The following is a 13598-nucleotide window of genomic DNA, read 5'->3' as shown; positions in this document are numbered from 1 at the left end:
AAGCCTTTCTCAAGAAACAAGAAAGGTCTCAGGTACACAACCTAACCCTACACCTAAAGGAGCTGGAAAAAGAACAAGAAAGAAACCCTAAACCCAGCAGGAGAAGAGAAATCATAAAGATCAGAGCAGAAATCAATGAAATAGAAACCAAAAAAACAATAGAACAAATCAACGAAACTAGGAGCTGGTTCTTTGAAAGAATTAATAAGATTGATAAGCCCCTGGCCAGACTTATCAAAAAGAAAGGAGAAAGGACCCAAATAAATAAAATCATGAATGAAAGAGGAGAGATCACAACTAACACCAAAGAAATACAGACAATCATAAGAACATATTATGAGCAACTCTATGACAACAAATTTGACAATCTGGAAGAAATGGATGCATTCCTAGAGACATATAAACTACCACAACTGAACCAGGAAGAAATAGAAAGCCTGAACAGACCCATAACCAGTAAGGAAATTGAAACAGTCATCAAAAATCTCCAAACAAATAAAATTGCATCTTCCATGATATACACTTTATAGCTATAGCATTGTGATGATATATTATCATATAATTAACAATTTTTAGGATGAGGGCAGTTTTGTCATTAAAAATGGCTGACTATAATAAAGATCATTTATTAGGATTAGGGAGTGTAATGAGTTGAACATAAAGAACTTCATGATGCAGTCATACAACTTTCAAATCCATAAGTTATCCATGGCACACCCTGACTTTCTAAAATTGTTCTATGGCTTTACGTATACTCAGGAGGAAACACAGTGTGCTCAAATGAAGGAGAATTGTGGTCTGGAATATCTGTTCTTTTTCCCCATGAAGACAGTACAACAGTGAGGCTAGCCACCAAATCGGACAGCCATATTAAATATGATGTTAGTTCATTACCTTTCAAGGCTTCTACTTTTTCATGTTTTCCTTTTCTATATTCTTTATTAAGATTTCTTATTCTGAAAAAAGGAGAAAAATGTGTTAAGGGCATTGTGGAAGTAGACAGTAGAGAAATCAAGTCTTTGGGGTTGTGAGAAAATTCCAGGGGCTCTTTCCCTCATGTGACCCATGGTGATGGGAACTTTCCTCAGGAGACAATGGCAAATTGAATGAGGAACAAATGTTGAGCAAAGACCCAGGGAAGTTAGGGATTTCTAGTTATTTGGAAATAAAGAAAGCAGCACTGAATAAAACACATCCATATCTCAAATAGAAGATATGCATGGCATGAGTACCCTAACTTACATTTTCTTCCCATCTCTGGATGCTTATTTCCCCTTTTCTGCATCACCTGCCTCTCCCTTCTCCCCTTCTCCATTAAGAAACAAAGAGGAGAGAGACAGAATAAATTAGAAAGAAAAGATGAAGAATAACAAGGGATACAATGACAGTGTCTTTCCTAAAGAAAACAGTCACAGAAAGGGAGCACAGCATCAAGAAGGGGGAAAAAAGAAAATGAGAGAAATGGAAATATGAAGATTATTTATTCCTTGATATTTGTTGTTCTGTAATAAGATACTTGTAAGTATAAATGCTGACGATGTGGGAAAACAGAGTGCTTTTAACAATAATTGTGGCCTTTCATGAGTGGAACGGCCTGGATATAGGTGGGTACAAAGAGGCACCCAGGAAATCTTTGTCACGTCTATGTTTTTCCAGACAGAACTCGGGTCCCTGGCCTGTTCTCCATTTGCACTTTCATGTAATTTATTTATTACCTGATGGCTTCTTTCCCATGGAATTCTGGAGACACCGGTTCAAAAGAGTCATTGGATGAAGAATTTGAATCTGTTTCATTCTCAAGGGCCACATGATCAGCCCTTTGGTGTTGAAACCAAGAAGAGGAATTCAGGAAAAACCAAGGAGAACGTCGATGTCCATATTCAGCTATATGAACAGGAGGCAACTGAGTGTTGGATAAGTCACTTCTTTAAGGATTATTGATCACAGAACAGCTTATCAAGGCAGCTGCTTTGGGAAGCATTTAAACACCCTTAAGATCCAGTACCAAGCACTAGCTTTCTTCATCTAGCACTAATATAAGCACTAATAGTATAATTATCCTTCATCTCTTGCAAGTGTCTCTTTAAAAAGAAACAATTTAAAATATTGTGGTAGAATGAGATCTTAGAAAACAATTCTATAAAACGAAATGCAGAATACCATTGGGCTCATTTTAGAAATTTTGAAAAAAAATGCTTGATAATTTATATTTGGTATGTTGTAGACAGTTATTTTAAAGAAATGCACTGAATGAAATTGCACTGATACACAATTAGGTTACTACTTACTGGGCAAAATTTTGTCAAAATATAATGTCAAAGCCAAATACAGAAGACCATCAAAAACCAGCATGAAAAGAGTAGCTATTATTAGGTATGGGTTGTCGGAAGAATCCAAATGGATGTTAGAATTCACATCATAGTCCAAATGTATAAGCTGGAAAAAAGATACATACATTGAATTTTAGAGGGATAAATGGAGTATAAAAAATTATTATTGTCTTATTTCTGCTGAACACTGAGATTGAAAAAAATAAAACATGGTTCCTGTCTTCACAGAGCTCTAATCTATTGGAAGACATGACACTGAATCCATATAACTACAAATCAATTTGGGAAGTTAGTGGAGGTAGGTACTGAAGGCTTAGAGACCCATTGACAGAAGTGAGCAAATACTCTGGGAAGTGATTTGAGGGTTTTGAAGGGGTTGGGGGGGTGGGAGGTTGGGGGAACCAGGTGGTGGGTATTAGAGAGGGCACGGATTGCATGGAGCACTGGGTGTGGTGCAAAAACAATGAATACTGTTATGCTGAAAATAAAAAAATAAAGTAAAATAAAAAACAAACAAACAAACAAGCAAACAAAAAAACTTCACAGGAGGGACTGCCTAAGGATTTCATCAGGTGTAGGATGGGGGCAAAGGGGATGTTCTAGAAAGGGGACACTATTTGAAAGTAAAAACATGAAAGGCTGGAAATACTTCAATGGCTGGACAGAAGACACAATACTAATTTCTTATTATAATAAGAAATTGTACATGGTACACTGTAACGCACACTATAGTCGTTACAATGAGTTTATATGTAATGTAACCTTTCATGTAGAATTTTACGGCTATGATGTCACACCTAGAATTAACTTTTCCAAGAAGGGGTTCAGTTTCATGTACAATTGGCCAATTAAAAATAAAAATTTATTTCTATTGAATTCCTGGTTTTCAAATACTTGTGATAGTATTAAGAGTCATGTTCCCTGTGCATTAAATAAGTTAAATGTTCGTTGGGAAAACCCATTGAAAGTAAAAGCAGAACCACGTCAATAATGAAGTATCAACCTATCTTTAATGACTTAAAACCAGTTATGCTGGGAGAGAAAAATACCCCCCCCAATACCTTACATGTGTATCTTTACAAAAGTGGATAGGAATTTTGATGCTTAGAACATAGAGGATGAATTTCTCAGAGAGAACTTTTTAATGTTCTGTAAAATATGAAATTGTTATATTAACTCTTACCTGGGCCATTCCAGCAGTGAAAGCAAAAGGGCTAAGAAGACATAAGGTCCATTCCAAAAATGCAGGAAGATGTCTGTACAATGCAGTGAATCCCAGACTCCCCCAAAAGACAGTAAGGAGAAAGACAACCAACCCAGTAAGGAAAGGTTTCTTTATCAACACGCTCATCAGGAAAGCTAAAGTTATCTGAGAGGAGAGAAAAACTTCAGGTAGTATATAAATCTCTGAGAATCATCAGTATCATAATAAAAAAAATTCATAATACAAAAATATATAACATCCATTCCTCTCCCCCTGCCCCCAGATACTGTCTCATGCAAATATTCTTATACAGCAAACAGAAACAGAAGAGGTGTGACTAGAATCAGTGAGAAATGACTGGCAGGCTTTCTCTGAGAGAGAGAGAGAGAAAGATATTAAATTCACCAACTCACCAAAGACAGGCCATAGAGGAGAAAGAGGGTGAAGACCACCATGAAGCCAGTTAGGACGACAACTTGGGCAGATTTTGTAATAAGAGCCATCAAAGTAGCCACAATAAAGATGAAGCCAGCATACATCAAACCCCAGGAGAGCCTAGCACAGAAACTAAGCATCAGTTCAGAGGGCTGGCACTTTAATCATTTTATTTATGCATTTACTCTGCAAATGACTTGGGAAGCTTACCCTCTATGGAGAACAAAGGGAATGTAACAGCTAAGAGATTAGAAAACTTCTCTGTCCCCAAAGTTCATATGCTACCAGGGGAGGTAGACAATAAACAAGTAAACAGGTAAAATAGGTAACTAATTGCAAAATAAGAAAGAAATAAGCAGAGTCATACAATGAGGGTAATTGGGAATGGTTTTCTGGGAAGACATCTACAATCTATATATCCATTCTGGACTACCATTTTCAGTAGAGTATAAATACTATGGAGGAAAAACATGAAGCAGGGATCAGCAAACATTTTCTCTGCTGAGCCAGATAGTAAATCTTTTAGGCTCTTTGGACCATATGGTCTCTTGCAACTACTGAAGTCTGCCTTTGCAGTCACAGGAAACATGTAAATGACTGGACTCCATTCCAATAAAAAATTTATTTATAGACACTGACATTTGAATTTCATATAAATTTTTATGTGCCATAAAATATTATTGTTCTTTTGATTTTTTAGGCATTTTCATAAAAGCCATTCCTAGCTTGCAGATTGTCCAAATAGCTTGCTAACCTCTTATAGAGATGATTAGATATAGATTAGGTATAGATCAGATACACAGGTAGGCATTGCAACACAGAGATACAGAAAGATAGATGGATACGAAGATATGTTTTTCTTGCTATCATTGCCACAAAAAAACAGGAATAAAGTTTTTTATAGGGGAAAGATAACAAGCTTTCTAATCATACAGATGTAGGTTCAGGCTTTCTGTGCTACATTGTAATGGTATGATTTGAGAGGTAGCTACAGGATCTCTCTAGATTACCGTAATGTCTACTGAAAAATAAGATAATTAAACGAAATGTTGTACGTTATGTGTTTAATGTGGTAACTGGTTTATAATGAGACCATGATGAACACTTAGCTTTTCTCCAAAGTATAAAATGTCATCACGTTTTAGGAAATCTTGCCTAATTGTAATGGTACCCTTTGCTCAATCACATCTGTTCATCTGAAATTGTTCCTCTCTCTGAGTTCTATAAACTTCTTAATTTCATTCATATACATTATCAGTAGAATGTCACAGCCTTTTCTTATAGGGGAAAAGTCCTGATATTTTTTTAACCTTCCTTCATTGGATTTATTTGGTTTCTCTCTTCTTTTTATCATATTGTTTACTTTTCTCTGACTCTCTGTAAATTTCTCATTTTATTTATTTTTTTCTTTTTTAAAAGATTTTATTTATTTATTTGACAGATCACAAGTAGGCAGAGAGGCAGGCAGAGAGAGAGGAGGGGAAGCAGGCTCCCTGCCGAGCAGAGAGCCCGATGCGGGGTTTGATCCCAGGACCCTGTGATCATGACCTGAACTGAAGGCAGAGGCTCAACCCCCTGAGCCACCCAGGCGCCCCTAGATTTCTCATTTTAAAAAATGTACAGTGAGCAAATTTTTCTTCAGTATTGAGTTCCAGAATTTTAATAAAAAAGAGACACCAGAAAAAACTCCCATTCTAGACCAAACCAGCAATCCATTTTCTTCACTATTGCACTGAGTTAATTGAACATTTCTGAAGGAAAAGAAATAAATTGGTTTAAATTGGCAGTATTAAATATGTGGGGTCTTCCTACTCAACTGAACAGTGCCTAATGTTCTTTTTTAAATTAAAAAATTTTAAATTTAAATTCAATTAATTAAGATATACGTGTTATTAGTTTGAGAGACAGAGGCCAGTTATTCATCAGTCTTATATAACACCCAGTGCTCATTATATCATGTGCCTTCCTTAATGCCCATCACCCACTTACCCCATCCCTCCATCCCCTCCTCTCCAGCAACCCTCAGTTGGTTTCCTATGACCAAGAGTCTTTTAGGATTTGTTACCTTCTCTGATTTCATCTTATTTTACTTTTTCCCCCTTCCCTTTTGATCCTGTTTTGCTTCTTAAATTCCACATATGAGTAAGAATGTATGATAATTGTCTTTCTCTGTTTGACTTATTTCACTTAGCAAAATACTCTCTAGTTCCATCCACGTCATTGCAAGTGGCAAGATTTCAAATTTTTGATGGCTGAGTAGTATTCCATTATATATATACCACATATTCCTTAGCCATTCATCTGTCGATAGCCATCTGGGCTCTTTCTATAGTTTGGCTACTATGGACATTGCTGCTATAAACATTAGGGTGCAGGTGTCCCTTTGGATCACTACGTTTGTATCTTTGGGGTAAATACTCAATAGTGCCATTGGTGGGTCATAGGGTAGTTCTATTTTCAACTTTTTGAGGATCTTCCATACTGTTTTCCAGAGAGGCTGCACAAGCTTGCATTCCCACCAACAGTGCAGGAGGGTTCCCCTTTCTCCACATCCTCACCAGCATCTGTTGTTTCCTGACTTGTTAATATTAGCCATTCTGACTGGTGTAAGGTGGTATCTCATTGTGGTTTTGATTTATATTTCCCTGATGCCGAGTGATATTGAACATTTATTCATGTGTCTGTTGGCCATTTGTATGTCCTCTTGGGAGAAACATCTCTTCATTTCTTATGCCCATTTCTTGATTGGATTATCTGTTCTTTGGGTGTTGAGTTTGATAAGTTCTTCATAGATTTTGGATATTAGCCCTTTATCTTTTTTTTTTAAGATTTTAGTTATTTTATTTGACAGCAGAGATCACAGGTAGGCAGAGAGGCAGGCAGAGAGAGAGGAAGAAGCAGGCTCCCTGCTGAGCAGAGAGCCCGATGCGAGACTCGATCCCAGGACCCTGGGATCATGATCTGAGCTGAAGGCAGAGGCTTTAACCCACTGAGCCACCCAGGCACCATAGCCCTTTATCTAATAAGACATTGCAAATATCTTCTCCCATTCTGTTGTTGACTATTTCCTTTGCTGTGCAAAAGCTTTTTATCTTGATGAAGTCCCAATAGTTCATTTTTGCCTTTGTTTCCTTTGCCTTTAGAGACGTGTCCAGCAAGAAGTTGCTGCAGCTGAGGTCACAGAGGTTGCTGTCTGTGTTCTCCTCTATGATTTTGATGGATTCCTTTCTCACATTTAGGTCTTTCACCCATTTTGAGTCTATTTTTGTGAATGATGTAAGAAAATGATCCACTTTCATTCTTCTGCATGTGGCCGTCTAATTTTCCCAACACCATTTGTTGAAGAGATTGTCTTTTTTCCATTAGATATCCTTTCCTGTTTTGTTGAAGATCAGTTGACCATAGAGTGGAGGATCCATTTCTGGGGTCTCTGTTCTGTTCCATTGATCTCTGTGTCCATTTTTATGCCAGTACCACACTGTCTTAATGATTGCAGCTTTGTCATAGAGCTTGAAGTCTGGGGTTGTGATGCCACCAGCCTTGATTTTCCTTTTCAACATTCCTTTGGCTATTTCGGGTCTTTTCTGATTCTATACAAATTTTAGGATTATTTATTCAAGCTCTGTCAAAAAGTTGATGGTGTTTGATTGTATTGAATGTATAGATGCTCTAGGTAGCATAGACATTTTAACAATATTTGTTCTTCCAATTCATGAGCATGGACATATTTCCATATCTTTGTGTCTTCTTCAGTTTCTTTTCTGAGTGTTCTATAGGTTTCTGAGTACAGATCCTTTGCCTCTTTGGTTAGGTTTATTCCCAGTTATCTTATGGTTTTGGGTGTGATTGTAAATAGGATTGACTACTTAATTTCTCTTTCTTCTGTCTTGTTGCTGGTGTGTAGAAATGCAACTGATTTCTGTGCATTGATTTTATATCCTGCCACTTTGCTGAATTCCTGTGTGAGTTCTAACAATTTTGGGGTGGAGTCTTTTGGGTTTTCCACATAAAGTATCATGTCATCTGTGAAGAGTGAAAGTCTGACTTGTTTGACATTTTGGATTCCTTTTATTTCCTTTTGTTGTCTGATTGCTGAGGCTAGGACTTATAGTACTATGTTGAAAACAGTGGTGATAGTGGACATCCCTGCTATGTTCCTGACCTTGGAGAAAAGCTCTCAGTTTTTCCTCATTGAAAGTAATATTTGCTGTGGGTGTTTCATATATGGCTTTTATGATATGTTCCCTTTATGCCTATACTATGAAGGTTTTAAATAAGAAAGGATGCTGAATTTCATCAAATGCTTTTTCTGCACCCATTGAGAAGGTCATATGGTTCTTGTCCTCTTTTTTATTAATATAGTGTATCACATTGATTTGTTTGTGGACATTGAACCACCCTTGCAGCCCAGGAATAAATCCCATTTGGTTGTGGTGAATAATCCTTTTAATGTATTGTTGGATCCTATTGGCTAATATTTGGTGAGAATTTTTGAATCCATGTTCATCAGGGATATTGGTCTGTAATTCTCCTTTTTGGTGGGGTCTTTGTCAGGTTTTGGGATCAATATAATGCTGGCCTCGTAGTAAGAGTTTAGAAGTTTTCCTTCCATTTCTATTTCTTGAAACAGCTTCAGAAGAATAAGTATTAATTTTTCTTTAAAAGTTTAGTAGAATTCTGCTGGGAAGCCACCTGGCCCTGGACTCTTTTGTTGGGAGATTTTTGATTACTGCTTCAATTTTCTTGTCAGTTATGGATCTGTTCAGGTTTTCTATTTCTTCCTGTTTCAGTTTTGGTAGTTTGTATGTTTCTAGGAATGCACCCATTTCTTCCAGATTGCATAATTTGTTGGTATATACTTGCTTGTGATATGTTCTTATAATTGTTTGTATTTCTTTGATGTTGGTTTTGATCTCTCTTCTTTCATTCATGATTTTATTTGAATCTTTTTTCTTTTTTGGTAAGTCTGGCCACAGGCTTATCAGTGTTATTAAAGTCTTATTAATTCTTTCAAAGAATCAACTCCTAGATTTGTTGATCCGTTCTACTGTTCTTTTGATTTATATTTCATTGATTTCTGCTCTAATCCTTTTTTTTTCCCTTTTTTGGAGAGAGCAAGAGAGAGCATGAGCAGGGGAGATGTAGAGGGAGAGAAAAAGGGAGAAACAGACTCTACTGAGCAGGGAGTCTGATATGGGGTTAGATCCCAGGACCCTGGAATCATGACCTGAGCCAAAGGCAGATGCTTAATTGACAGAGCCACCCAGGTGTCCCAATTCTGCCCTAATCTTTATTAATTATCTTCTGCTAGGTTTAGGGTTTATTTGCTGTTCTTTCTCCAACTCCTTTAGATGTAAGGTTAGGTTGTGTATTTGAGACCTTTCTTGTTTTTTGAGAAAGCCTTGTATTGCTACATACTTTCCTCTTATGACTGACTTTGCTGCATCCCAAAGATTTTGAACTGTCGTGTTTTCATTTTCATTTGTTTCCATGATTTTTTTAAATTCTTCTTTAATTTCCTGGTTGACCCATTCATTCTTTAGTAGGATGTTCTTCAGCTTCCATGAATTTGAGTTCTTTCGAAATTTTCTCTTGTGATTGAGTTCCAGTTTCAAAGCATTATGGTCCAAAAACAAGCAGGGAATGATCCTAATCTTTTGGTACCAATTGATAGCTATTTGTACACCCAGTATGTGATCTATTCTGGAGGATGATCCATGTGCACTTGAGAAGAATGTGAATTCTGTAGCTTTAGAATGGAATGCTCCTAATATATCTGTGAAGTCCATCTGGTCCAGTGTGTCATTCAAAGCCCTTGTTTCCTTGTTGATCTTCTGCTTAGATGATCTGTCCATTGCAGTGAGGGAAATGTTAAAGTCCCCTGTTACTTTTGTATTATTATTGATATGTTTCTTTAATTTTGTTATTAATTGTTTTATATAATTGGCTGTTCCCATGTTAGGGACATAAATATTTACAATTTGTTAGAACTTCTTGTTGGATAGACCCTTCAGTTTTGATATAGTATCCTTCCTTATCTCTTATTACAGTCTTTGGTTTAAAATCCAATTTGTCTGATATAAGGTTTGCCACCCTAGCTTTCTTTTGGTGTCCATTAGCATGATAAATGGTTTTCCATCCCCTTACTCTCAATCTGGAGGTATCTTCAGGTCTGAAATGAATCTCTTGCAGACAGCATATTGATGGGTTTTGCTTTTTTATCCAATCTGATACCATGTGTCTTGATTGGGATATTTAGCCCATTTACATTTATAGCAATTAATGAAAGATATAAATTTAATGTCATTATATTACCTGTAAAGTCACAATTTCTATATACTTTCTCTGTTCCTTCCTAGTCTATGTTACTTTTGGCCCCTCTCTTCTCCTAAAGGATCCCTTTTAATATTTCTTACAGGACTGATTTAGTGTTCACAAATTCTTTTAGTTTGTTTGTCCTGGACGCTTTTTATCTCTTCTATTTTGAATGATATTCTAACTTGATAAACTACTCTTGGCTGCATATTTCCTCCCATTTAGCACTCTGATTATATGATGCCACTCCTTTCTGGCTTGCCAGGTCTCTGTGGATAAGTTTGCTGATTGGTTAATGTTTCTACCCTTGTAGGTTAAGGACCTCTTTTCCTGAGCTGCTTTCAGGATTTTCTCTCTGTCTCTGAGATTTACAAGTTTCACTATTATATATTAGGATGTTGACCTATTTTAACTGATTGTTGAGTGGGTTTTTCTGTGCCTCCTGGACTTGAATGCCTGTTTTCTTCCCAGGATTAAGGAAGCTCTCTTCTTGAATTTGCTCCAATATACCTCCTGTCCCCATTTTCTGGGATCCCAATTATTCTAATATTATTTTGCTTTATGGTATCTCTTATCTCTCAAATTCTCCCCTTGTGATCTAGTAGTAGTTGATCTCTCTTTTCCTCAGCTTCTTTTTTCTCCATCATATTGTCTTCTATATCACTAATTCTCTCTTCTGCCTCATTTATCCTAGCAGTTAGAGCTTCCTTTTTTTAAAAAAGATTTTATTTATTTATTTGTCAGAGAGAGAGAGCACAAGCAGACAGAGTGGCAGGCAGAGGTAAAGGGAGAAGCAGGCTCACCACTGAGTAAGGAGCCCAATGTGGGACTCGATCCCAGGACGCTGGGATCATGACCTCAGCCAAAGGCAGCCGCTTACCCAACTGAGCTACCCAGGCTACCCAGAGCTTCCATTTTTTATTGCATCTCATTAATAGACTTTTTTATGTTGGTTTAATTAGATTTTTAGTTCTTTTATTTCTTCAGACAGGGATTCTCTAGTGCCTTCTATGCTTTTTTTTAAGCCCAGCTGGTATCTTTATAATTATTATTCTGAACTCTATTTCTGACATCTTACTTATGTCCATACTGATTAGGTCTCTGGCAGTCAGTACTGCCTCTTGGATTTTGTTTGTTTGTTCTTTTTTGTTTGTTTGTTTGTTTGTTTTTGAGGTGAGTTTTTCCATCTTGTCATTCTGTCTTGCAGAAAGTGGTCACTTTTCTATTTGTAGTTTTGCAACAATTCTTTCCTTAGATCTCCAGCTGAGTTTGCAAGTGTTCAGAATGATTTGAAAGGTATTCTAGCTGAATTCCTGATACCACACGAAATTAAGATCTCCTACTCTTCTGCCATCCTGGACTCCCCTAACATCCTTTTAAAAACTACATTTCATATGTCCAGAACTATTCTGTAGATTCTACAAATCTTGTTTACCAGTGAGAATAACATCAGTGTGTAAAGAAACCAAATTCAAACTATAACTTTTTCAGTCCAGAACTCATACTTTTGCTATTCTATATCTCAAATACATCCCTTGACTAAATTCATTAAGTTTTTCTTGTTGCTAGTTGGAGATTCACTCCTTGGTTTCTTTTTGTTGTTGTTCATTCATTCATTCTTTCTTTCTAGATTTTATTTATTTATTTGACAGAGAGAGAGAGAGCACAAGCAAGAGGAGCAGGAGAGAGAGAAGTAGGTTCCTGGCTGAGTAGGGAGACTGATGTGGGGCTCAATCCCAGGACCTTGGGATCATGTGCTGAGCTGAAGGCAGACACTTAACCGTCTGAGCCACCCAGGCATTCATCACTCCTTGGTTTCTTAACTTACATCTACTGTCCTCTCAGACTATGACCATTCCCAAATTTCTATCAACTGTCATCTAATATTGAATGCTTAATTTTTTCTTGAGCTCAATGCTAAGCACGTTAAATACATTCCCTTCTTTAATACTCATAGCCAGTGAGAGATAGATGCCATTACAATGTTTTACAGAAAAGGAAACAGAGTTTTAAGAAATTAAGTAGGTTGTTTGGGGTGGTAATGCTCAGATGGAGAAGACCCATGGCTTCCTATCTCCCAGGCTTGTGTTCTAATCACACTGTTAGTCCTCCACTAAGGAAGTTTTGTGCTGAAAGAGCATAACAGGCTTTTTTTTTTTTTCCCCATCAGTGTCATCAGAGTGATGATTCATTCAATTCAAGGGCAGTATTAACCACCTTATCTCATGAAATATCTGAAATGTATATTTCATTGAACAATAGAAACCTCATGTTCTTAACATATTTGGGTGTACTCATGTCTAGCAACTAGTGACTGAGTGTCATCATTTTTATTTCTTAATGACTTGGGTATCAGTAGACACCTATGGGGTCAGGCTTCCTTTAATTTAAAGAGGTTTGAAAAGCTTTATTTACCATGCTTAATTGAATCTATTCCATTCATTTATGATGTACCTCTTTAGGAAAAAATCCAGTTTAAATATCATACTTCATAGGCTTAGGGAGTCCAACCAGCTAGCTTGTTGTGTTTATCTATGTTGCATGATAGATTGTGGCCATGTTACTTACCAGAATGATGACTCTCGAAGGCCCATCATCATCATCAATGACTTAATGTATTGTCTTTCTTGTGTAACATTGACTGATACATAGTAAATGAATGTGGAAAAAGAAATAATGCAGAAGAATATGAAAAAATCAGTTGCAACTCCTGCTTGGGCAACAAAAGGTAATATCTTCATGTTTATACCAGTGATTGACATCAGCTCTTCCATCACTGAATGATTTGTTGTGATCTAAGGGAAGGTATCAAGGAACACATTGTTATCATCACACCAGTTCTAACCTCGTGTATTTTCTCTCAGTTTTAACAAATTATGTGCATTCCACATTTAAATATATATGTTCATATAAATCTATATGACCCCTTGTAGTTCCTGAAACACTCCAAGTTCTGGCTGACTCCTTAGAGCTTTCCTATTTACCACCTTCCCTGAACAAAATTTTACTCATGCTTGAAGGTGCAACTGAAATGTCACTTCCGTTAGTCATCTTCCCCGATATTTCTCATTAGAGTATGTTCTGCTTCATTGTTTGCCTTGCACATCATGTGTAATTCCATGATAGAACCTAAACTTTTATTGTGACTTCATGTCCATATTTCTGTCCCCTCAATATCCAGGATCCCTGGAGAAAAGTACCTGTGTTCTACTGATTTCTTGATCCTCAGTGCTTAGCATAATGGCTTACATATAGCAGTTGTTCTCTGTATTGTGCCAAATAAATTCAGTGACTCAATTAAGTAAATGCTAAGG

At 36.8% G+C, this 13598-nt stretch overlaps 1 protein-coding gene across 1 annotated transcript in view; it reads right to left on the bottom strand.

The window, feature by feature from the left end:
• The window catches only part of ABCA9 (ATP binding cassette subfamily A member 9), a 64611-nt gene that overhangs the window by 40670 nt on the left and 10343 nt on the right, over nucleotides 1–13598 (bottom strand). The window contains exons 6-11 of the mRNA XM_032870756.1: nucleotides 12853–13079; nucleotides 3948–4089; nucleotides 3514–3699; nucleotides 2289–2436; nucleotides 1716–1884; nucleotides 895–956 (exon numbers count right to left, since the gene is read on the bottom strand). Of these exons, the coding sequence (XP_032726647.1) occupies nucleotides 895–956; nucleotides 1716–1884; nucleotides 2289–2436; nucleotides 3514–3699; nucleotides 3948–4089; nucleotides 12853–13079 (934 nt within the window). The remainder of the gene's footprint in view (nucleotides 1–894; nucleotides 957–1715; nucleotides 1885–2288; nucleotides 2437–3513; nucleotides 3700–3947; nucleotides 4090–12852; nucleotides 13080–13598) is intronic.

This window comes from Lontra canadensis, unplaced genomic scaffold, assembly GCF_010015895.1.
Source record: "Lontra canadensis isolate GAN:19392208 unplaced genomic scaffold, GSC_riverotter_1.0 scaffold41, whole genome shotgun sequence".
In the NCBI taxonomy this organism is placed as follows: domain Eukaryota; kingdom Metazoa; phylum Chordata; class Mammalia; order Carnivora; family Mustelidae; genus Lontra; species Lontra canadensis.
The sequence above is the reverse complement of the archived record's forward strand: the minus strand, read 5'-3'. Positions and strand labels throughout refer to the sequence as shown.